This window comes from Magnolia sinica, chromosome 1, assembly GCF_029962835.1.
Source record: "Magnolia sinica isolate HGM2019 chromosome 1, MsV1, whole genome shotgun sequence".
NCBI classification, from domain to species: Eukaryota; Viridiplantae; Streptophyta; class Magnoliopsida; order Magnoliales; family Magnoliaceae; genus Magnolia; species Magnolia sinica.
In genome coordinates, this window is record NC_080573.1 from 94,987,687 (window position 1) to 95,010,835 (window position 23,149).

The window sequence follows — 23,149 nt, forward strand, 5'->3', positions numbered from 1 at the left end:
CTCTACAAGAAAGGGACTTTTCTATATATTGATTAAGATAGACAAACAATTCCATGAATCCTACTTCCCGGGGTTCAGCAAATCCGACATTCTGTATCAGTGACGGATCCTGACACTCATGTCACTAGCAATGCAAAATTGTATGAAGACTATAAGAAACACCGCATGATATTGAGTTCAAGAAGTAAGATCAATAAGGCTTACCTGCACCTCAGATGATCGTTTTGTTTTTAAATTGAAACAGTCAAAAAGTGCGTTCCACTTTTCATAACAGTTGTCAAATACTCCATGCCTGTAATATTGCTGCATCTGGTGAACTGGAGCTGCCAGTAGATGTATGTATGTTCTTCAGTTTGACAACATAGCATGTCAACAAAAATGACGAAATAAAAACAAAATGACCTGATAAGATAATTGATCCACCAGAGCAACACGTGACATAAGTCTGGTCACTAGCGCTATACTGCAACATTACATTCTAGATATACCACCAACAAAAATGCAGAGTTCTACCATGAAATGAGAGACACATGCAGAGATTTACCGTGGGAGTTCTACCATGAAATGAGATACACGTGCAGAGATTTACCATGGCATTTTTTTCTTTCTTTTGTTGTTGTTGGGTGACTCTCTCTCTCTCTCTCTCTCTCTCTCTCTAAAATAAATATAAGGACAAATATGGGTTATATTTAACTAATTGAAACATATTTACGATCTCCATGTATGCTTATGATTTACCTATGGCCATCAAAAGATGATAATCTTCAAGTTTATGATTTACTGCTTCCAGATAGAAGCAGATGATGTGGGCCTCTCAATCAACAGCTCAAAGACCCCAAGGTCCAAAACCAATCACAAGTGAACAAAGGGGGCCATGAGGCCCTTTGGTGATGACTTTACTATCAGTGGGACCCACGTGTAGTGGAGTCCAAAAGGAAGTAAAGTTTGGCTGGGCATGAGGTTTAGTGAGTTTAAATAATAATAATTTGGCATGGAATCCTTGGCAATCTACAAGTTCATTAAAGGGTTGGTTAGGTTGGTTGAGTTGGGTTGAGCATGAGGTTTAATGAGTTAATAAAATTGAGTGGGGTGTGGACTCATTTGGAATCTAGAAGCTTCTAAAAGGTTGCTTGGCTTGGTTTCTACATAAGAAGTTTAGTTACAGATGGTTTCAAAGTTAGCCTAGTGTAGACACAAAGAAAGTGGGCCCCACAATGGGACCCAATGGCCATATTAGTTGTACATAAGATATACTCTTAGGTGTAGAATATCTCCGAGATGGTGTACAAATATTTCAAAATAGCATGTACATCTTGCAGATCCTTCCTCGACATGTACATAATCCCCTATTGGGCCATGTAATGAAACACACAATTCTTCCCTATTTCCTGGTGTCCATTGTTTCCTTTACATGGTAATAGAGAAATCGACCAATACTATTAATTAGTGAGTTCATAGTCCCCAAACTCACCTCCGGCATTCTGATATGACATTACAAGTGCTCATTTACCTTTTCCCACTTGAGTAGATATGACGCAGCAAAGGCGTCATTTCACCTTATTTACACTGATGTATGGGGTCCTGCCTCAGCACTATCTCGTTTGGGTTATAAACATTTTACTTGTTTATTTATTATTACCCCCACTATACATGGATATATTTTATGCGCCATGAATCTAAAGTGTTCTATCATTTCAAGACATTTTTATCCATGTTACCCAATTTGACACAAAAATAAAATTCATTGGAACCGGTTCAAGGGCAGAGTATTTACCAAATGAGTTTCAAGAATATTTGCAAACTAAGCATTTTGGAATATTTCAAAGGAGAAGTAAACATATTCTGGAACTGGCTCAAGGCCCCAATGAATTCCTATATTCCTCACTCCTTTCAAACTGAGGTGGATCCACAATTGTCTATTTGATTAATTCTCCCATTAGCAGCTCTTAAAGAAGAACCTCTGCATTTCTTGTTGTTTCATGGCCTACCCCCCTCGAAGACTTCGAGAATTCTAGAATATTTGAAATGAGAAGCCGCCATATTTTGGAAGTGGTTTGGGCCTAATGCAGGTTTCCTGTATTTTCAAACCGAGGGGATCCACAATTGTCTACCTGATTAATCGTCTCCCATTAGCGGATCTTAAAGATGAACCTTCGTTTTCTATCTGATTAATCGTCTCCCACAACAATCGTCAAACCAGAATTTTTTTTTTATTACGACCTAACCTAGCTGCCCGACGTATTTGTGTCACATAATGCCATCTTTTTAGAAAGATTCTTTTATTATGCTTTCATTGCTAAATTTACTAGCTCTTATACTTCCTTCTTACTGAGTTTTCAGAACCACATGTTTCCCTTATTAAACTCAAATGACATTGGAGAACATAGATACTATCGTAGGATTAGGATGTCTCTAAAGTGAAAGAAGCTTTGAGAAAGATGAAAATAGGAAAGGACCTAAGACCAATGGTATACCAATAGAATTTGGAAATCTATCGAAGATACTAGGTTATTTTGGTTGTCAAAATTCGACAAAATTGTAACATCAAAGAAAATGTTAGACGAATGGAGGAAAAGTACCATGGTACCTATTTATAAGAATAAAAGAGAGTAGGAGACATACAGAGTTGCACTATCTATCATGGGATTAAACTTATGGGCCATACTATGAAACTCAGGGAGAGTGATTGAGCAAAGACTAAGGCATGAGATGAATGTATCAGAAAGTCAATTTGGTTTCATGCCTAGGAGGTCTACCACTGAAGCTATTTTCCTACGTAAACAATTAATGGAGAAACATAGGGATAGGAGGAAGGATCTCCACATGGTCGTTATTGACTAAAGAGTTAATCTGGTGGGAACTGGGAAAGAAAAGAGTTTTAATGGGATAATGGTGTGATTAAGAATATATGGGGGAGTGGTAACAAATATGAGGACCAATAATGGAGAGATACTATAGGCTTGCACCAAGGTTGGCATTGAATCAATACCTTTTCACATTGGTTATGGACTAGCTAATGAGGCATTTGCAGGAAGAGATCCCATGGTGTTTGTTGTTTGCAGATGACAAGTTTGACTCACAAGACTAGGGAAGGTGTAAACATAAAGCTAGATTTATGGTGGGATGCTTTAGATCTAAAGGATTTAAAATTAGCGAGACTAAACAGAGTATATGGAGCGTAATTTTAGTAACAATAGTACTGAAAACAGGGAATTAGTTAACATTGCTAACCAAGAAGTTTCCCAAGTGACCACTTTTGATACCTTGGATCAATAATTCATGAGATTAGAGAGACTGAGCAGGATGTTTCCCATAGAATTCAAGCTAGGTGGAAGAAATGGAGATGTGCCTCTAGAGTTTTATGTGATTGTCATGTACCACTCAAACCGAAAAGGAAATTTTATAGGATATCTATAACACCAAACGTGCTTTATGGAATAAAAATGTTGGGCAGTTACGGAACAAAATTTTCATAAGATGAGTGTAGCTGTAATAAGGATGTTAAGATGGATGAGTAGCACAACGAGAAGGATAAAGTTATAAACAAATGCATTCAAGGGAACTTAGGAGTAGCACCAATAGGTAATAAGACGAGGAAAGGTAGAATTAGATGGCTTGGTCATGTGCAATGTAGACCAAGAACTGTGTGACGCAGGACAACTAACCGCTTGCTTTAAAAGCTTGAACTGAGACCTCCCGCTCTGATACCACTTTTGACGTAGTACAACCAACCACTTGCTCTAAAAGCTCGAGCTTATAGAGCTTGGAAAATCAATCCCTTTATCTCATAGCTCTGGTCAGCCTCACTTCACATGGGTCCCACCTCACACGGGCCGCCTACTCCGAGTGTACCCCTGCTTCACGCAGGTCACCCCACTCGAGCCCGATGTGAAAATACCCATGCATTATTGTGCTGATCAAAGGAGTAAGTTGATACAAGTTAAAGGCTCTAAAAGGGCATGGATGAAGGTCTGGCCCTTGATAGAATGGAATGGCAAAAAACGATTCATGTACCAACCCCAAATAATTGGGATAAGACTAAGATGATGATGATGATGATGACATGTTTCCTCAACTGCTTGTCCTAATACTATGCCCTCCAGTTCCTTAGAAACAACATCTCCGCTCTTTGTCAATCAACAACATGGCAAACAAGACAAACTATAGTCACTTGAATCATAGTTCAATCAATTCTTATTTGAATTTTTGTTCACAGTTTGATGCTTTTCAAAATTCCTTTGTTTCATGGGGTTGGTTCATTTAGTTTATCTTATAATTTTCCCTATTCAGAATTCAAGCTCGCCTAACATGATGCTTTAGCTTGAAATAGTAGAGAATGATTTGATGATAATAATAGAGGAGAATATTGAGAGAGAAGAAGTAGAAGGAGAGCTTGGGAGAGATGTTGTGTTAGGCTTGTTTGCCCTAACACATAATATTTTATTATAATAAAGCATATAGTACACTGCCGGAGAAGAGGGAAGTGTGCGCATGCACTTACACTAAAAGGGGCCAAAGGGGCCACTAACCACATACACAATACACTAGCATTCTCTATACTCCCCCTCAAGTTGGAGCATAGATGTTGATCATGCCCAACTCGTCACGAACACGATGAAGAGCATCTCGACTCAAGGACTTTGTAAGAACATCAGCAAGTTGATCCCCAGATTGAACAAAGGGAGTGACGATTTCCTTAGAAGCTACTTTCTCTCGAATAAAGTAACAGTCGACCTCAATATGCTTGGTTTGCTTGTGGAAAACTGGGTTACGAGCAATATGGATGGCCGCTTGGTTGTCACAATGAAGAGGAACAGGATCCGAAGGAGGATAGCCAAGTTCTTCAAGAAGGTTGCGAAGCCACACGAGTTCACACATCGCATGAGCCATAGCAAGATATTCTGTTTCAGCGGAGGACCGGGCAACAACTGGCTGCTTTTTGCTCTTCCAGGTTATAAGATTGCCACCTAGGAATGTACAGAAGCCGGATGTAGAGCGGCGATCAAAAGTACTACTTGCACAATCAGCATTGGAATAGCCAGAAAGATAAAGATGACCATGCAACTGAAAGCGAAGGCCAAGACCTAGAGCTAATTTTAAATACCGAAGTATGCGGTAGACAGCCGTGAGATGGGAAGTACGGGGAGTTTGCATGAATTGGCTAACAACCCCCACTACAAATGAGAGATTTGGGCAAGTAATAGTCATGAAAATAAGTCGGCCTACAAGTCGTCGATACATCTCGGGATCAGTAAGGAGAGCACCATCATCTGGTCGAAGCTTCTATGAAGTATCCATGGGAGTGGGAGTAGGCTTGCACCTTAACATGCCGGTCTCCATGAGAAGATCGAGCGCATATTTTCGTTGTGACAAGACCAATGTAGATGATGAGCGAGCAACTTCAATTCCGAGGAAGTAGCGAAGAGGACCAAGATCCTTGATCTCAAACTTGGTCTTCAAAAAATCTTTACCCTCCCTCATTCCAGCAGAATCACTACTGGATAGAACAATATCATCCACATAGACAATGAGAGCCATGATGCCCGTCGATCGACGACATATAAAGAGAAAATGATCGACGGGACTACGAACAAAGCCAAACACCAAGAGAGCCTGACTAAATTTTTCGAACCATGCACGTGGGGATTGTTTGAGTCCATAAAGAGCCTTCTTCAACTGGCATACAAGTGCAAGGTTGTGATAAGCAACAAAGCCAGGAGGTTGATGCATGTAAACTTCCTCTGCAAGATCCCCATGGAGAAATGCATTCTTAACATCAAGCTGAAATAAGGGCCAATAAGGGCCATGATAAATTAACGGCCAAGGAAAGCACAACATGAATTGAATTAAGCTTAGCCACCGGAGAGAATGTCTCGAAGTAATCCACACCATAAGTCTGTGTGTAACCCTTAGCAACAAGACGGGCTTCATAGCTATCAATTGAGCCATCTGGAAGAAACTTGATTGTATAAACCTATCGACAGCCAATAGGTTTATGGCCTAAAAGAAGTAGCCCAAGGTCTCAAGTATGATTCTTCTCAAGAGCAGACATTTCTTCTATCATCGCCTTCGTCCAATCAGGACTCTGAAGAGCATGTGAGAGAGATCTAAGAATAGTCTGTAATGAAAGGGAAGCTGTAAACGACTGAAAAGATAGTGAAAGATGATCATATGAAACGAAATTACTAATGGGGTGTTAAGTACAAGATCGTGACCTTTTGCGCAAGGCAATGGGAAGATCTAAACTCGAGGTAGGAGAGTCACCTGAGCCAACATCCAAAGTGAGCGGAAGGGTGGATGGCTGAGCGTGTGAAGATTTATCTCGACGATGATACACCTGCAGAGGCTTAGGCTCACCCATATCACCAACAGGATGCTGAATAGAGGGGAGAGGAGTTTTCCCATGATCACTAGTGGAAAGAGGATAAGAGTCACTCCCCCTGACTCGCAAGAGGATCACAGAGGGATCGGCCTGGAGCGGAGAAAAAAGAAATATCTTCAAAGAAAGTTACATCGGCAGAGACATATTTCTTGCGAGTCAATGAGTCAAAGCATTTATACCCTTTCTGACTCCGAGGATACCCTAGAAAGACACATTTAGTTACCCTGGGGCTAAGTTTATCATTACTCCCATCCAAAATTTGAATAAAGCATATATAACCAAAAACTTTAGGTGGTAGAGAAAATGGATTATCATGAGGATACAATATAGTAAATGAGGATTTGTAAGACAGGATACATGAGGGTATACGATTAATAAGAAAAGTAGCAGTTAGAAGAGCATCACCCCAAAAATGTTTAGGTAGATGCATACCAAGTAGAAGGGTGTGAGCAACTTAAAGAAGATAACGATTCCTAGATAAAATACCACGTTCCTGCAAAAAGGACAGAAAGGCAGTAGACATGTATTCTCCCCCATTATCAGAATGGAGGGATTTGATGGAACAACGAAATTGAGTGCACACTTCATGATAAAACACTTTAAACGCATCAAACACTTCACTTTTAGATTTCAAAAGATAAATCCAAGTCATGCATAAATAATCATCAACAAAGGTAACAAAATATCTGAATCCAAAAGTGGAGGTAACCGGAGCTGGTCCCTAGACATCCGAGTGAACCAGAAGAAAAAGTTGAGATTTCCTCCCATAAGAGCTAGGAGGACACGTAGCACGATGATGTTTAGACAATTCACAAATATCATAGCATAATGGTTTAGTGACAGATAAGGAGGGAAACAAAAGTCTCAATCTAGCTATAGATGGGTGGCCTAAGCGGCAATGCCACCGATTCATGGATTTTCGATCTAGAGAAAATGTACTAAAAGCGGCAATAGGTGTATCATCGATAAGATAAACGCCTCCTCACTCATCCCCCCACCAATCACTCTCTTCGTCTGTAGGTCCTGAAACAAACAATAAGAAAGGAAGAAGGTAATGGAACAATTGAATGATTTAATAAGAGAGCTAACAGACAATAAGTTTAATGGAAAACGAGACACATGCAAGACTGAGGACAAAGAAAAGGAAGAAGAAAGAGGGAAGGAACCAATCCCATAGATGGGAGATTGGGTATCATCCTCCTGCTTATGAGCATGTTCATGATCCTCTTTACATTTGGAAGGAAGAGCTGATACATATCTAACTCATCCCACATACCCCGAAGCGTCGAATAGTAATCTTTTAAGGATCTACAGTTTTATTGGAACCGATCAATTTCTTGAATAAGCTGGAATACCCGTGAAAAATTCTGAGATTCCGAGAACATATCATGAAGTGTATCTCAAATGCCTTTAGCCGAGGATAAAAACATCACTGAGTGGCTAATCGAGGAATCCATACTATTTAACAACCATGCAATAACTTGATAATTCTCCTTTGTCCAAGACTTGTAGGTAACATCGGTAGAGCTTAAAGGATCATATAAAATATATGACAACTTGTCACAGGTCCTAAAATACATTTACAGATTGTGCCCATTGAAGATAGTTGTCACCATTCAACTTAGTGGAGGTAATCTGCAAGGGGTTGGATTCAAGAGACCCTATGCCAAGAGATGAGGACCCTTTGTCAGCCATAGGAGAGTCCAAGAGAGATAAACCTATGCCAAGAAGGATTGATTCAAACAACTCTATCTCACTCAATCCTTCAAGATAGAAGAGATAAACCTCAAACAAATATCAATCATCCAAAATACCATGAAACACAGTAAAAAAAAAGCCTAACCGAGTGAAAAACGGCCCAGCCGCACGTCCGTTTGAGGTTAAAAACCTCTCAAACATTGATCTTAAGTAAAAAAAATCCTCCATGGGTAGCTTGAGAGGAAGATTTCGGTCCATCTTGAGCAAAGAAACCAAAGAAAAGCTTACCGATTTGAGGTAGATTGAAGAAGAACGGAAGATGGGCCTAATTTTCGAATTTCTCTATTTCGCCTAAAATACTATGAAAGGAGGTTCAATAAATTCTGAAAAAATCATGACAAATCTTCTAAAATCAAGATCTATCAAACCCCTAGACTTTTAGGAGTCCATGCGTCCGTACAATGCTGACGTCAGCCGTACGGCTGCTAACGTCAGCAAGGTGACGTGTTGCCTCTCAATCTGTTGGATGCGGAATGCCTGGATCTAGGCTTTGATACCAAGTAGAGAATGATTTGATGATAATAATAGAGGAGAATATTGAGAGAGAAAAAGAAGGAGAGCTTGGGAGAGATGTTGTGTTAGGCTTGTTTGCCCTAACACATAATATTTTATTATAATAAAGCATATAGTACACTGCAGGAGAAGAGGGAAGTGTGCACATGCACTTACACTAAAAGGGGCCAAAGGGGCCACTAACCACATACACAATACACTAGCATTCTCTATAGAAATGTTTCATAGAACACACATAATCAATGGCCCATGCTCAACAAACACCCATTAAATAGAGGGTAGGACCATTCAGTCAATTTGGCTTTTTATAGCATGCCTTAACTACACTAGGTCTGGAAATTTAGATGGTTTAATTAAATGTACGCCGTGGTACCATTTCAATCACCATCGACCAAAACATATACAATATCCTTGATAACTAATCACCTATAAACAGCACGCAACACCATCATTCTCACCAAACTGTCACTTGTGCAGGACATCTGAGCCATACTAAATAGGAGCTCACTAACAGAGCTATGGGCCAATCATCAGTTTAGTACTAAGGCTAAGGACTGCAATTTTGGGTAGAGCACTACTAAATCATTTCTTTTCAAGCTTATAATTTGGCAACAGACTGGAACTAGATTCTCTACATGTGAGGCAGATGGTTTGAGTAAACCCTCCAAATCATGTTTGCTAGAATAGACTTATCATAGAATTATCATGACTTATGAAGTACAATAATTGACCGGTTGTCACTGCAAATGGATGGTCAAGGTAATAAGTGGTTAATCAAAATCAATGAACACATGTCCTCTAATAAGAGGTTTGGATTGTCTAATCAATTTGATTTTGGGAACATGCCCAATGTCCATTGGGAGAATGGTTTGGATAGAGGAAAATACGTGGCACTTTTACCATGGCTCTGTGCATGTGTATGGGTAGTTGCACTTTATGGGAGTATCATTTTTTTTAATGATGTCAGGGTGTCCCTGCCCCATTTTAAGGTGAGACTATTCACTGTGGATGCACGCAATCACCTGCAAACAACATGCATCGGGTAATCCTGGGGAGGGGAATAGAACTTGCGTCTATGGGGAGCACGCCCATGACACTTTCCGTTAACCCCATATAGGTCCTGGGAGTATCAATATTTTCTTGTTTAAAATAAGTAGGGCAAGCCCTTTTTTTTTTCTTTTTTTTTTTTTCTTTTTTCTCTTTTTTGTTTGTTAGCTTGTTAGTACACCCCACTGTCAATTCACACTTCACTGTTAGCCACCCCCACTAGGGATTGATGCCAAGACCTCAGTGTTGAAACGAGGTATCTTTCACTCAGGCTACCACTTGAGCTATGGAACGTGATAGTTAATCATCAATTTTAAATGATGGTGGCTCTTCCAATATGCATGCTTGCGACATTTTTATGTCAAACCAAACCTACCAAATGCTTGGGCCATCACGGAATATTGAAAAGCATATTGATAGATCACATGAAAATCAACTTAGTTTTGGTCATCAAATGAATGGTTACAAAAGGAGTCAACACCAGTATAAATTTAATATACAAATCAGATGGCTAAAATTGTTTCATCATCATCATCATTATCATCTAAGCCTTACCCAACTAATTGGGGTTGGCTACATGAATCCTTTTCCGCCATTTGGATTCATGTTGGAAGTTATGGCATAATTCTAATTTTTGAAATATCACCCCTCCAAAATACGTCTATAATTTTTGAAATAATTTTTGGGAAGTTCAATCCACCCGACCTTCTTTCGTTCACAAAACATCTCGAATTTCTTTCGTTCCAAACAGCCCACCAAACTGCGAGTGTCACGCCCCATACTCGGTAACCGGACTCACAAGGAACCCGATAGCCGGTTCTGGCCGCAACAGCCTCCGTAGTACCCCATTCTCGGCTCCTAGGGCAGGTTCCGATCCTGGGATCCTACAAGGAGGATTTTCATAAACATATAACCATTTCCAATACGAGCATACCCAAGATCACAGCAAGTACATCTCAGAAATAACAAAGGCACACATCACAAAATCCACTATAAATTTGAACTTTAGATACAAGGTTGAAAGGAAATACATCTAATGACAAAAGAAGAAAGAAGAAGATCTGCAACACTGGGTCCTCGACTCAACACCTATCCAAGCTCAGCTATTACGACGCCGACCTAGGATGGGCCACTTTTGTGGACCCCACCTTGTTGTATTTTATGGGAAAAATACTAATCATCCATCCCTCCCCTCCTAGATGAAGTTTGGGCCCACCTTATTGGATAAATATTGTATGGACAACAACATTTTACCCAGCAAAATTTCTGGATAGGCTGTATTTCTAAATTAAATTAAAATATTTCTAATCATCCAAAAATCGCGAATTTTGTGGAGGTGTGGCCCACCCATGGTAGGACCCACCTACCAAGTTTTGGGACCCCTGTGCAATTCGTGGCACTGGCTGGACCGGCCCACCAAGCTGGGATGTCCAGCCATGGTTGGCCGTCCATCCTCCTTGTGGGCCCACCTTGATGTGTTGTGTATCCTTACCTTGTGATTTGTGCAATTCCTTTTTGGGTAAGACCCTTTGTGACTTGTATGGGCCACTAGAGATTAAAAAAATTGTATAAATAAATTTTTATTGAATTTCCAGCAAGCCCAGATAGTGGATGGGCTGGAATTTCAGCATTAGGCCCAAGGTTGCTACCCACAAATGTATGTTTTGGGGCAGCATGACCCACCAGATTTGAGGACATTATTACACATCTTGCCCTATTTTGATTAGATTTTTGGGCTTAATTAGTGCGCTCTTAAGGCCCACATTAATTGGTTTTTATTAGAACAATATTCATAGTTAATTGTTGGGTTTCCCAAGCCCAATGTCTTGAAACTTTCTTGATAGGCCCCTGATCTTTGGGCCTATATTTTATACACTATTGTGATGGGTTTCATGGGCCAAAACACTCGAGAAGTTGGGCCTTTGGTTGCCTATTAAAATTAACCCCATACTTGGGCCAAGATGTAAGGCCCAACTTTCTTGTTTCAAATATAAGAATTGCCCATATGGTTGGAATAATGGGTTGCCCATTAGGCCCACTACAATGAGTGGACTCATGATCTTTATGGTTGGGCCCGAACCTTGCTTAAGGGCCCACCATGTTGCCTAAGTATTGGGCTTAGTGTATGGCCCACTAGGCCATGGATTGCTTAGGCCTTGGGCTTTACTTTATATGCGTGTAGGTAGCGGGCTACCTTTTGGGACCCAGTTGAGGTTGGATGTCCTCCTTGGTGGCCCTAAGGTAGGCCCATAGGGTTTCTATAGGTGGTTGAAGGCCCACCTTGGGCCCTTGATTAGGACCGCTTCTTCCTTGGGTTTTTATAACCCTCTTAGCTTGTGGGCTACCCCAAAGTATTGGGCCTCCACTAGAGGATTTCTCCTTAAGAGTACATATTTACGTATCTAGACCTTGTCCCTCCTTGGGTAGGAGGAGTATGATCCACGTCATCATTGCCGAGTAGCATACTTGCACCATTATGACCCATATGCATCATCTGCGTGAATGGATTGCATTGTGTGTGGTCATTGGGTTGACATGATAGAGGGATGGAGTTTCTCCCCTTGTGCACATTGAGTGCTTGAAGCTAGTGCATGATTTATGTGCGTGACTCATGCATTGGCATCGCATTTCATGATGATCCGCCCTTGCTTCATCAGGGCCTTGCCTCCACAGGGACATTCGTGGATGACCGTATGTGTGGACACTAGAAATGTTACTTGAGCATACTGGGTGCATAGGATGCCCATGGGTGAATTTTCCAAAACTTCCATGGTACCAAGGATCTGCCCCAATGTCGTGACCGAGTGAAAACTATGAGCGCCCTAGGGCCTTATACCGTTAGGCCGCGACTCCCACTGTTGAGTAGTCGGTTGGGTAGGGGTGTGGCCTTACACGCCTGGTATAAGAAGGCATTGCTAGGCTGAGTCTGACCAGCTTGTAAATGGGTCCGCTGCCGTTGAGCCTTATTGGTGATTGGCTGTCCACAGGCGGGTAGTGAGGTCTCTTACGCTCGTTTGACTGTGCGGGTCTGGAGAGCGGCAGTCATCCAATAGTGTACTGGACCCCGGTGATTTCCTTATGATGGAAATGTACTTGATATGTGGATTTGGATATGAGCACTGGCATTACTTCGCATTGCATTCGCATCGGCTGTATAAGCCCCTTTATACATCGCCTTGGCAAGGCGCCCAGTATTCACTGCATTGTATTCATGGCAAGCCTCGGTAAGGCTAGCGATATTATCATTGATTATGTTTCCCCTCCTCCTATTACTCTTTTGCGCACTATTGTCACACACTTCCACCACCCTCTAAGCTTCTATAAGCTTATGCACGATTGATACGTGCAGGTGATCTTAGGTCAGCATCGTAGCGGCAGAGCTTGGATTAGAGTTGAGCCGAGGACTCCCAGTGTTGCAGATCTTCTTCCTCCTTCTCTTGCTATCAGATGTATTTCCATTCTGCTTTGTACTCGTAAAAGTTCAAATTTATAGTGGATTTTGTGATGTGTCCTTTTGTTATTTTCGAGATTTACTTACTGTGATCTTGGGTATACTTGTATAGGAAATGATTATTCGGTTATGGAAATCCTCCTTATAAGATCCCAGGATCGGAACCCGTCTCAGGAACCAAGAATGGGGTACTACGGAGGCTGTTGTGGCCAGAACCGGCTGTCGGGTTCCTTATGAGTCCGGTTACCGAGTCTGGGGTATGACATTGACAATCTTCCAAATTGAATTTTCTATCCAGAGTAGCAGTAACAAGATATATGATCCCCAACGAATAAATTATTATGCCACTAGTGCTACGGGGAGATCGCTTCACCATATCTGGTTCTCCCATATTACACGATAGAGCCTTTTTTCTCAATAAGATATAGTAGATCCTTTTGGGTTAGGATTTCTCTTTCTTTCCTTTCAATAGAGAGAAGGATAGAAAAAATATATATTATCGGTTGAGAATAACAGCAGTCAAGAAGAAACTCCATCCTATACATTTTCTTCTTTGTTCTTCTTCCAAAGATAATCAGTTTCATTAGCTTTACAAATTAACCAAATTGATTGTGAAACCTAAGTCAAATTTAATCAAATTTCACTGAATTAGTTTGATCCACTCGTCTGAAGCAATACGAATCAAACTGCAAATTTGTTTGTTTGAATTAGCATGCAGTTTGACATGGGTTTGGACAAACAAGGTATCTACCAGACCATGACTTCTCACATTCACCATCCAGAAGTCGGTCCATCCTCTATTAATCCCGTAAGTACTCCAATGTGCCCATCTCCTCCTAATTTTGTTCCTTTTAATCATAATAATATTCCCTTACACCGTTCTACTCGTGTTTCTCATCTTGATTAGTTAAATCTTCTCATCCAGCATAGATCCGCGTTCTCTTCCCTTGATTCAACTGACATTCCTACTTCATATCAACAAGCCTCGTGAAGAGCATGTCAAAAAGAAGCTATGGATGCAGAAATTACTGCTTTCTTAGAGAATGATACACGGGAAATAGTGCCTTGTTCAACAAATGCATCTACAATTGAAGGTAAATCCGTAGGGGTGTACATCGAGTCAAACCAAGTCGAGCTGGCCTCAGCTTGACTCGGCTCGGCCACTAGCTGACCTCAGCTCGAACTCGGCTCGGCTCGGTCCTCGAGCCTGACTGGCCAACTCAGCTCAGTTCGGTCGGCAACTCAGACTAGTTCGAGATGAGTTCGAGCCAAGATCGAGCCGAGTTTGCCTGTGCAGCATTTCCACAAACATCTGGACTGCACCTTCAAAATCCACTGTATGGGAAATAGCAGCAATGGTTTTCAAGGTATTTTATCAAACACCTTCTAAGCAACATAAAAACCAAGAAAAAAGGGTATTTATTTCATGTACATACCTTCCTTGCCACCAGCCACACTTTGTTAAGTCATTTCATCAAACACTTGGTGAGCATCATCAATATCAAAGTAACCGAGTCACCAAACTGGTTTGATCCGAGTTCGATTCAAGCTAGATTCGATCCGAGTCGAGTTGAGTTGGGGCCAGCTCGAACTCATTTTCGAGCTCAAAAAAATCAGCTTGACTCGGCTCGAACTCAGCTTCGAACCGAGTTGAATCGAGCTTTTTCGAGTTGAGTCGAGCGAGCTAACCAAGCTAGCTCGGTTCATGTACACCCCTATAAATTCGTCTTCTCTGTGAAACTTTTTTTTTTTTTTTTTTCCATTGAGAGATTAAGGAAAGATTGGTAGCTCAGCGCTACAACATGAGTACAGTATCTCTTTCCTCTGGTCAATTATTATGAAGAAACATTCACTCTAGTAGCTAAATGACCATTATGCGTATTACAACAATTATCTCCACCATTCACTAACAGACAATCTTCCAAATGGATATGATGAATGCTTTCCTCCATGGACATCTAAAGGAGACTGTTATTAATCCACCTCTTTGGATATATGACAGTGAAAAATCCATTGTCTATTATTTCAAGAAATTATTTTATGGCTAGAAACAAGCTTCATGTGCATGGTTTGAACGATTCCATTAAGTCAACCTTGGTGGTGGTTATTCTCAGAGGTCATATGACTACTTACTATTTACCCATTATATGTGAATGATATTCTTATTACAAGAGATAAACAAGACCATGATCAAAGATTAAAACATTTTCTTAGTCAATCATTTAAGATGAAGGATCTGGTACGATCAATGTACTTCCTGGGCCGCCTTTAAAAATATGTACTTCCTGGGCTAAGAGTTCAATCTTCTTTGCTTGAATATGGCATCCATTAAAAGAAGTACAATGCAGACTTAATCAAACTGGCAAACTTAACTGATAACAAATAGGTGGATACTTCCATGCAGCTAAATATAAAATATAAGAAAGATGATGGAGAAAAATTGACAAATCCTACCATTTAAAGAAAATTGGTTGGCAATCTATTCAAGTTACTATGACTCGCCCCACATCTCTTAGCTATCTGTTGTATTATTCATTACTTATGGCGTACCTGTCATAGGGGGGCACTACTTCATATCCATCTCCCCACTCCAATTGCGTGTCTATGCTGATGCAAATTGGGCGGGATGTGCAGATACACGCCGCTTGACCATTGGATGGAGTGTATTTCTGGGTGATTCTCTCATATCACAAAAGTGGAAGAAACAACACACTATATCCAAGTCTTCGACAGAAGACGAGTACTGAGATACGTCATCAGCATGGTGAGATTACATGGTTGATAGGTCTTTTGCATGACTTACATATACCTCTCCAATCTCCCACATCACTGTATGCAGACCATACCAGCACTATCCAAATTGCTTTTAATCCTGTTTTTCATGAACATACAAGCATATAGAGATAGATTGCCACTTCATTCGGAACAAATATTTAGTGGGAGAGATTACCCTTATGTTGCCTCTCAACAATAGCTTGCTAATATCTTCACTGAGGCAATGTGTCAGGGAAGACATGATTATCTACTTGGCAAACTAATGTTGTTCAGCCAGCCATAGTTTGAGGGGGACTGGAGTATTGCGACAAACAGAGCGGGCCCCACAATGATCACATTAGTTGGATATAAAATATAGTCTTAGATGTGGAATATCGCCCACAAAATGTAGAAGATTAAAAAATAGCACGTTCATCTTGTAGCTCCCTCCTCATTCATGCATAGAATCCCATATTGGGCCATGTAATGAAACACACAATTCTCCTCTATTTACTGGTGCCCCTTGTCTCCATTGCACCATGGATGCTTTGATCTCTTGTTTACAAATTAAAGTTTACTCATACTGTTTATCTATACATCGGAACTACAGATGCAAAATTATTTCAGATTCACTTAGAAATCTTTGAATTTTATGTTTGTAATTAGAAAATGTTTACATCAATTGTCTAAACATCAGAGCCCTTGCAAAATCTAGATTTTTGCACTTTGATCTACAAATTGGAAGTGTTTGCATTAATTTATCTAGCATCAGGATTATCGTGTTATTTTATGTCTAACCTCATCCAACTAGTTTTGTACAACAGATTTTTATTTTCTCATAAATACATTGATTTCATCGTATTCATTACTTTGCCATTCAATCTCTCATATTCAGGCCCTTTTGATATTAAAAAGATTAGTGTCAGTTGCATGAATCTGAACTTCATTTTAGTTACATCAACTATTTTAGCAACACAAACACTGCTGCAAACTGATTATAATTGGTCGGAGTTTGTTGATAACCATTTGTTAATTGTATTGCTGAATCAGTCCTAGCATTTTACTATTTTTTAACAAATTCAATCTGCTGATGAGATGTCGTGTATTCAGCTGATCCTTTTGCTAGATTTGTTCACACGCATGCATGCACGACATGCATGCACACACACACCCCTACTCATTTTGAACATGCTTATGAGTTATCGTGTATTCAGCTGATACATTTTTCTATATATTTAATTATCAGTTTTTCTGTGGTTCATCTTAGCATGCACATAGCCACGGACACACGTGCACACATATTAAAGGTGTGTTGTCACATCTCACAGCCTGCTACAATTCCCCTGTTGTAGCAATATTAATTCTTCCTGCTATGATATTTGTACCTTTCATGATTTATTAAACTCGTTGTAATATTCCTTGTCTTTCATCTTCGGGTACAATCATTTCTTTTCTTAGCAAGCAATCATGTTGGCTCTTAAACATCCATTTTAGTTCCAAAGTTTACGGTTAGTAAAAGACACTTTTTTTTTGTTTTTTATTTTTCAGTTGTGGTTTGGATTCAAGCTGTAGCTTGTTTTTTTAAAGTTATTAATTCTTAATTTGTTGAAATTTCTAGTCAATTCTTATATTTAAATTTAATGATGAAATCTTAACTGAATTGCTTACCCTTTTTATTCACCGATTTTTCATGTTTTAACATTTGACTTCAACTGCTACTTTTTTTAATCCGCTTGAACTTAGTTGATTGTCCCAATCATTGATTTTAAATCCACTTAAAGATTGAACCTGGTTGTTGATTTATGTTCTCCAATTCCCTTTATCGAATCTGCATTCTAGCTTCATAATTATTGCATATTATTACCCTCAATTTCTTTGTCATCCATATTCCTCTATAAATTTTCCTAATTAAATTGATGAAATCATTTTAGATAAATTTATTTTATCTTGCCTCCGATTATAAATGGACTGATAATTTCCAACTTAATATTCCACTGAAACCTTAGATGCTCAAAAAAGCATCGCTCATTGGTATAACCTATATCTCAACCATAATTCCTTGTTTCCCCTTGTTAGTACAAATTTGGCTTCATTATCTCAATTAGTTTATTAATTTTCCTTAATTTTGGGCACAATTCCTTCTCCTCTCTCAGTTTTCAATAGCTCTTCCAATATATGTTTCAACTGTTAGAAAGAAGAAGTAAAAATCGGCCATCTTTTCATCCATTGTAAGATTGCCCAAAATATTTGGTAGGGACTAGGGATAATGAACACACTCCCTCTTTAAAAAAGTACTTGGACCAAAATAACCCCAAGATACCTTTCATTCCCCCCAAACCCCCTACGTTTTAGAAAGCACCCACGTATAATCCTACCGTTAGTTGACGCATTGTTGAGTCAGTCTAGATTGTACTTTTCCATATTTGCCCCGAGGATAATGATTTAATAAACTACACCATTAGCAGGAGAGATTTAACAACTATTTATGCACACATGGCAACTTGTCACACGTATGAGAGATCTAGGTGATCTAGCAAGTGGGACTCAATGTCACCATGTGGTGTAGGACGGCCTAATCCAACCCTAAATGAATGTGGAATTTAAAAGGGGCAGATTTATGCAAGCATTAACAATAAAAATTCAGCATTATATATCATGAAACAAGAAAGAACTATGGAAAATTCAGCAACGATCATGGCCATTAATCACAAACACGTTATATTGAACCTTAAAATCTGAATTTAGTAGGATCCGATGAAATATAGGACTTTCATCTCGTGATGGATCCGTCCAACGATCCAAGTGGATTTTCTAATCCAGAAAATAGGAATTTTCTGGATTAGGAAATCTATAAAATTCATAAAAATTGATGGTTCTTTTATTATAGTTCAAACATAAGGCCTTAGGTAATGGAATTTGAAGAAGATCAAAATATGAATATGTGGGGATCAAGATCTTCCAAAATTTAATGATTTGGATTGAAAAGATAAGGGATCGGCTTCTAGATCTAGTGAATTTAGAAGAAAAGATGTTTAAAGAATAGAATACATTGAGAAAAGAATGAGAGAAAATGAGAACATGGAAAATCACTTCCCTAAGCCTTATGCCCTCTTCCAATTACTGGAAGTTGAAGAAGAAATCGTTCGGCCTTGAAGAAGCAAAAACTCTCTTTTTCATAAACATAGCATAGCATTACCTTTGAGGTTTGGAGTAAAACACCCTTATAAATTCGGAATTACATTAAATAATCAAAATATCCCTACTAAAAAGAAAAAGTTTCAAAAAAATTGCACAAAAATTGTGCGCGCAGTCTCAAAACGCAAATAAATAAAATTTGCATAAAATAAACTCAAATCCAAGATGCTTGATGGGCCCCGATGATAGCGCAATGGAAGTGGGCTGCAACGATCCAATGGTCTGATCACACCATCCTCATAATCCAATGGTCCAAATATCTCCTTCAAGCAACTTACACACATCACGAACACATGTGTAAGGTCTTCAACCTCTAGAGACCCGATCCATACCCGTCATCTAACCACATTAACACGGGTAATGCACATCTTCTACGTTGATATACTTTGAATGATCTGATGTCCACATCACCATGCCCCTTTCCCATAATCAAGGTGGGTTCACTCATCAAGTTGGCTCCACATCTACAGTGAAGATTGACTTTTGGTGTTTATTCCTCTTGCAAGTGTGGCCCACCTAATGAGTGGATTGGCCTGATTTATGATCCAATTTCACACTCAGATCTCACGCATGTGGCCTGATTTTTATCCGGCTAGACTCATTAGTAGTTTCCACCTTCTAAAAATGGCAATGGCTCATCCTCCTCATATGGGTGGCATTTGGATTGTGCAATGCACAACTCTCTTGACCATCCTATGTGGGTCCCATTTTGGATGTAGCAAATATCTAAAGTTACAATGTTCAAGAAATCTTAACCATCAAACTAATGGCTAGAAATGAATGGTTAAAAGCAAAAAACTGAGTGGTCCAAATTCTAAAGGGAAAAAAATTAGGTGGTTAATATTATCTTCTCATTGCACCTTTTTTTATTATGCTCTAACTACAGTTGGGTCAACGATTTGGATGGTCTAGATTGCCGTACAACATTAATCATGAGTTTGCTTGAAGAGTCATCGCTATTTTTTTCTTTTCTTTTTTAAATGGCAGTAAACTAACATTTGACTCTGACCAAAATGTCATCACTCATCACCTCTATACCTTCTAAATGTTTCCATGGCTGCTAGCAACTATAGGGAATATCATCTCCCAAATTTTGCTACAACGAGAAATTCAGATTCTGCCATGTGAAACTATACCTGAATTGATAAGTATATCAGAGAAAACACAATATAGAAAAGTACGGTCATGATTTAAAAAAGAAGCATTTTCCTCTTGGATTTTCTCATGTTCATCTAGGCTTTTGCTTGTATCTCATCTAAGCAAACAGTCCAAAACACCCTGTTCTCTGGCTCCATCTGGCCACGCAATCAGAGTCAAGAAGCACTTGGAAGGTGAGCCATCTAATCCTTGAGAGGGCATTCTGCTGACAGAACAATGTGCCTAAATGTACATCTAATGGAATGGAGCTTTTCCTAATGATAGCAATCTTATAGCGATTCATTCCCTATTTTATGCGGCTACTGCCTCCATTCAACATAGGATGATCATCCATCCAAACAGCAATTGGCATACATGCAGCCATTTCAAGGTAGTAATCTGGTCTTGACTGGGGTAATAATTCAGTCTGTCCTTTTCAGTTTATACTCTCTACTGGTAAACTAATACATATAAGGAATATCCCATTTATACACTCTGTTTCGGCCGCATAACAACTGCGGAACTCAAAATCTGCTTCTTAATATCAAAATTCAAGAAGATTCCAAGATCAATCAAAGTAAATGATAACAGCTAAAGAATTCGAATTCTTTCAAAATCATTGTATACGGGTGGATAGGTCTATGTTGTTTTTAGGTTGCAACAAATATCAAATTTCATAATATTTTCTACCAAATTAGACTAATTAATAATGAAATATCATCAAACTTAAATCATTAGAGAGAGAGAGAGAGAGAGAGAGAGGTAGGATCTGTTCTAGATTTTCCGAAACATTCTTCAGAAAAAAAAAAAACACATTTTCTGAAAATAAAAACAATGCATGAATTTGTTGGGGGTGGAAGGGTGAGGCGTACAATAGCAAAACCCGAGCGCGTCGAAGAATGTGGTGCAGGATAAGCGATGGCGAGGATCGGAAGTAGCTGCTGCTGCTGCTTCTTCCTTGGGATTCATGATGATGTAGAAAGAGAGTCTGCTGCTGCCGCTTATGAGTTACTTGATACTCGGTCCGCCAGTGATGATCAGAAATATGGAGTGGCTTACGCTAACTTAAAATAAACACACCAAGATGGGACCCACTGTGAAACAAGTCCCAATCAATCGAATGGGTCGCACAATCCTAACCTTGCGTTTGTGGGCCCTTGTTTACTGAAATATGCCCTTTAATATTTTTCATTTCAACCATCCAATAAACATTGACGCACGCAACAGCGGGGGAGGAGGGATTAGGTACTACCCCCGCCTGCTCCGAGCTCCAGACAGGCGGAGGCTCCTACGACAGCTGAGGGGCCACTGTGATGTATGAAATTTATCCACACCGTTCATCCATTTTTACATATCATTTTAGATTTTGAAGCGAAAAATAACGATTGTCCAATGCCCAAATGGACCACACAGTGGACCCATTAATGGCTTTGGATGTAGGTGAGATTCTCTTTATGGAAGGCTTGGATGATGCATTAGTAGGAGACATTAATGATGGGGTTAATGGAAGTTTGGAGATGGTGGTTGGGGCTGAATTAAGTACCTCCATTAATGGAGGATTTGCTAAAATTCCCACCATAAATGAGGAGGCCTTGGATGAAGGCTTTGATGGTGGAGATAAGCTATGGGTCCCATTGAAGTAGGCCATGTAGATGTGGATTTGAATGGTGAGGATGAGACCATGATTGATGTAGAGGGGATGATCTACCATTTGGATGGTTTTGATAGCATGGGGACCACTTTAGACAGCTTGAATCATGGTATGGATGGTCTGGACATGCGATCTTTTTGCTTGACTAGTCTTGATATGATCCCAACCATGGTAGATGGCGATGCAGCTCTTCTTCCAACATATGATGGTGCGAATGACTTGATAGCTTTTTCGATTGGTCGGGATGATAGTTGGATGCATACCTCTTTCCAGGATGAGCTGATTGGTGGAGATTTTGGCATTGATGCTTCGATCGAGCCCATGATGGCAATTTTATTTAGCTCGGATGGTACATTAGATGGCTCAGATCATCATTTGGTAGCTTTGATGAATCGCCACATGATTTTGGACGGTCAAATTGCTCTCGTTTGTGGTGCAGTTTTCGTTGATAGCCTGATGATCAATTTCGACGGTGGTGAATGTTTGTTGTTTTTGTCTCCTCTTCCCGTATCACTTACAGCGGAAAACATGTCTGCATGGTCCACCTATGAGATAGGTGAGTCCTCTCGGGTAGCTGAGGATAGAGTTGAGTTGTTAACAATGAACCCTAGAGTGCTTAATGAGGCAGCTAGGCAGGGTGGTGTTGTGTCAGTTGAAGCTGAGATTCCCCCAGTCAATCCCAGCTTTGAAGACCGCATTTGCCTACTCCCTTTGGTCTAATGTTGCTGTTGATCTTTAAGATGAGGGGATACCACACTTTGATGAGTTGTCAGTTCCTTCTGAGATGATGGTCGGTGTTCCCATGCATTCTTACTGGCATTGTCTACGTTCAGTCTACTCTGATTAGTTGTGATCCTAGGTTAGGAGCTTGTCAAACTTTGAGCTCCATGAGATGAAGAATTATAGCTTTGACAAGGTCCTTCGACTGATTCAAATAGATATTGATTGGAGGATGCTCGGTGTTCACAACCTCAAGTGTATGGTCGCGATGCGGTAATAATCTCAGTAAGACCAAGGTCGAATCCACAGGGACTAATCTCCTACGTTTATGAAAATAACTAAAACTAGAACTAATCTCGTACGTTTATGAATCCACTTGAGTCTTAGATCTGCCTTATTTTTTTATTTAGCCATCTAAAATGATATGGAAATATGGATGGACGGTGTGGATAAAACTCATAAATCACCGTGGCCCCTTAGTGGCACTTGGAGCCTCCACTTGTGCTGAGCTTAGAACAGGCAGGGGGTAGTACCTAATCCG

General features: G+C 39.9%; 1 protein-coding gene across 2 annotated transcripts in view; it reads right to left on the minus strand.

Moving 5' to 3' along the window:
* LOC131251809 (uncharacterized) overlaps nucleotides 1–21,444 on the minus strand; it is a 46,696-nt gene extending 25,252 nt beyond the window's left edge. Inside the window, exons 1-2 of one of the 2 annotated variants that reach the window (XM_058252780.1) lie at nucleotides 21,110–21,444; nucleotides 205–323 (exon numbers count right to left, since the gene is read on the minus strand). In XM_058252780.1, the coding sequence (XP_058108763.1) occupies nucleotides 205–323; nucleotides 21,110–21,206 (216 nt within the window). In that variant the 5' untranslated portion in view covers nucleotides 21,207–21,444. The remainder of the gene's footprint in view (nucleotides 1–204; nucleotides 324–21,109) is intronic. The other variant, XM_058252774.1, reaches the window with a different exon arrangement.
* Nucleotides 21,445–23,149: the final 1,705 nt, after the last annotated feature.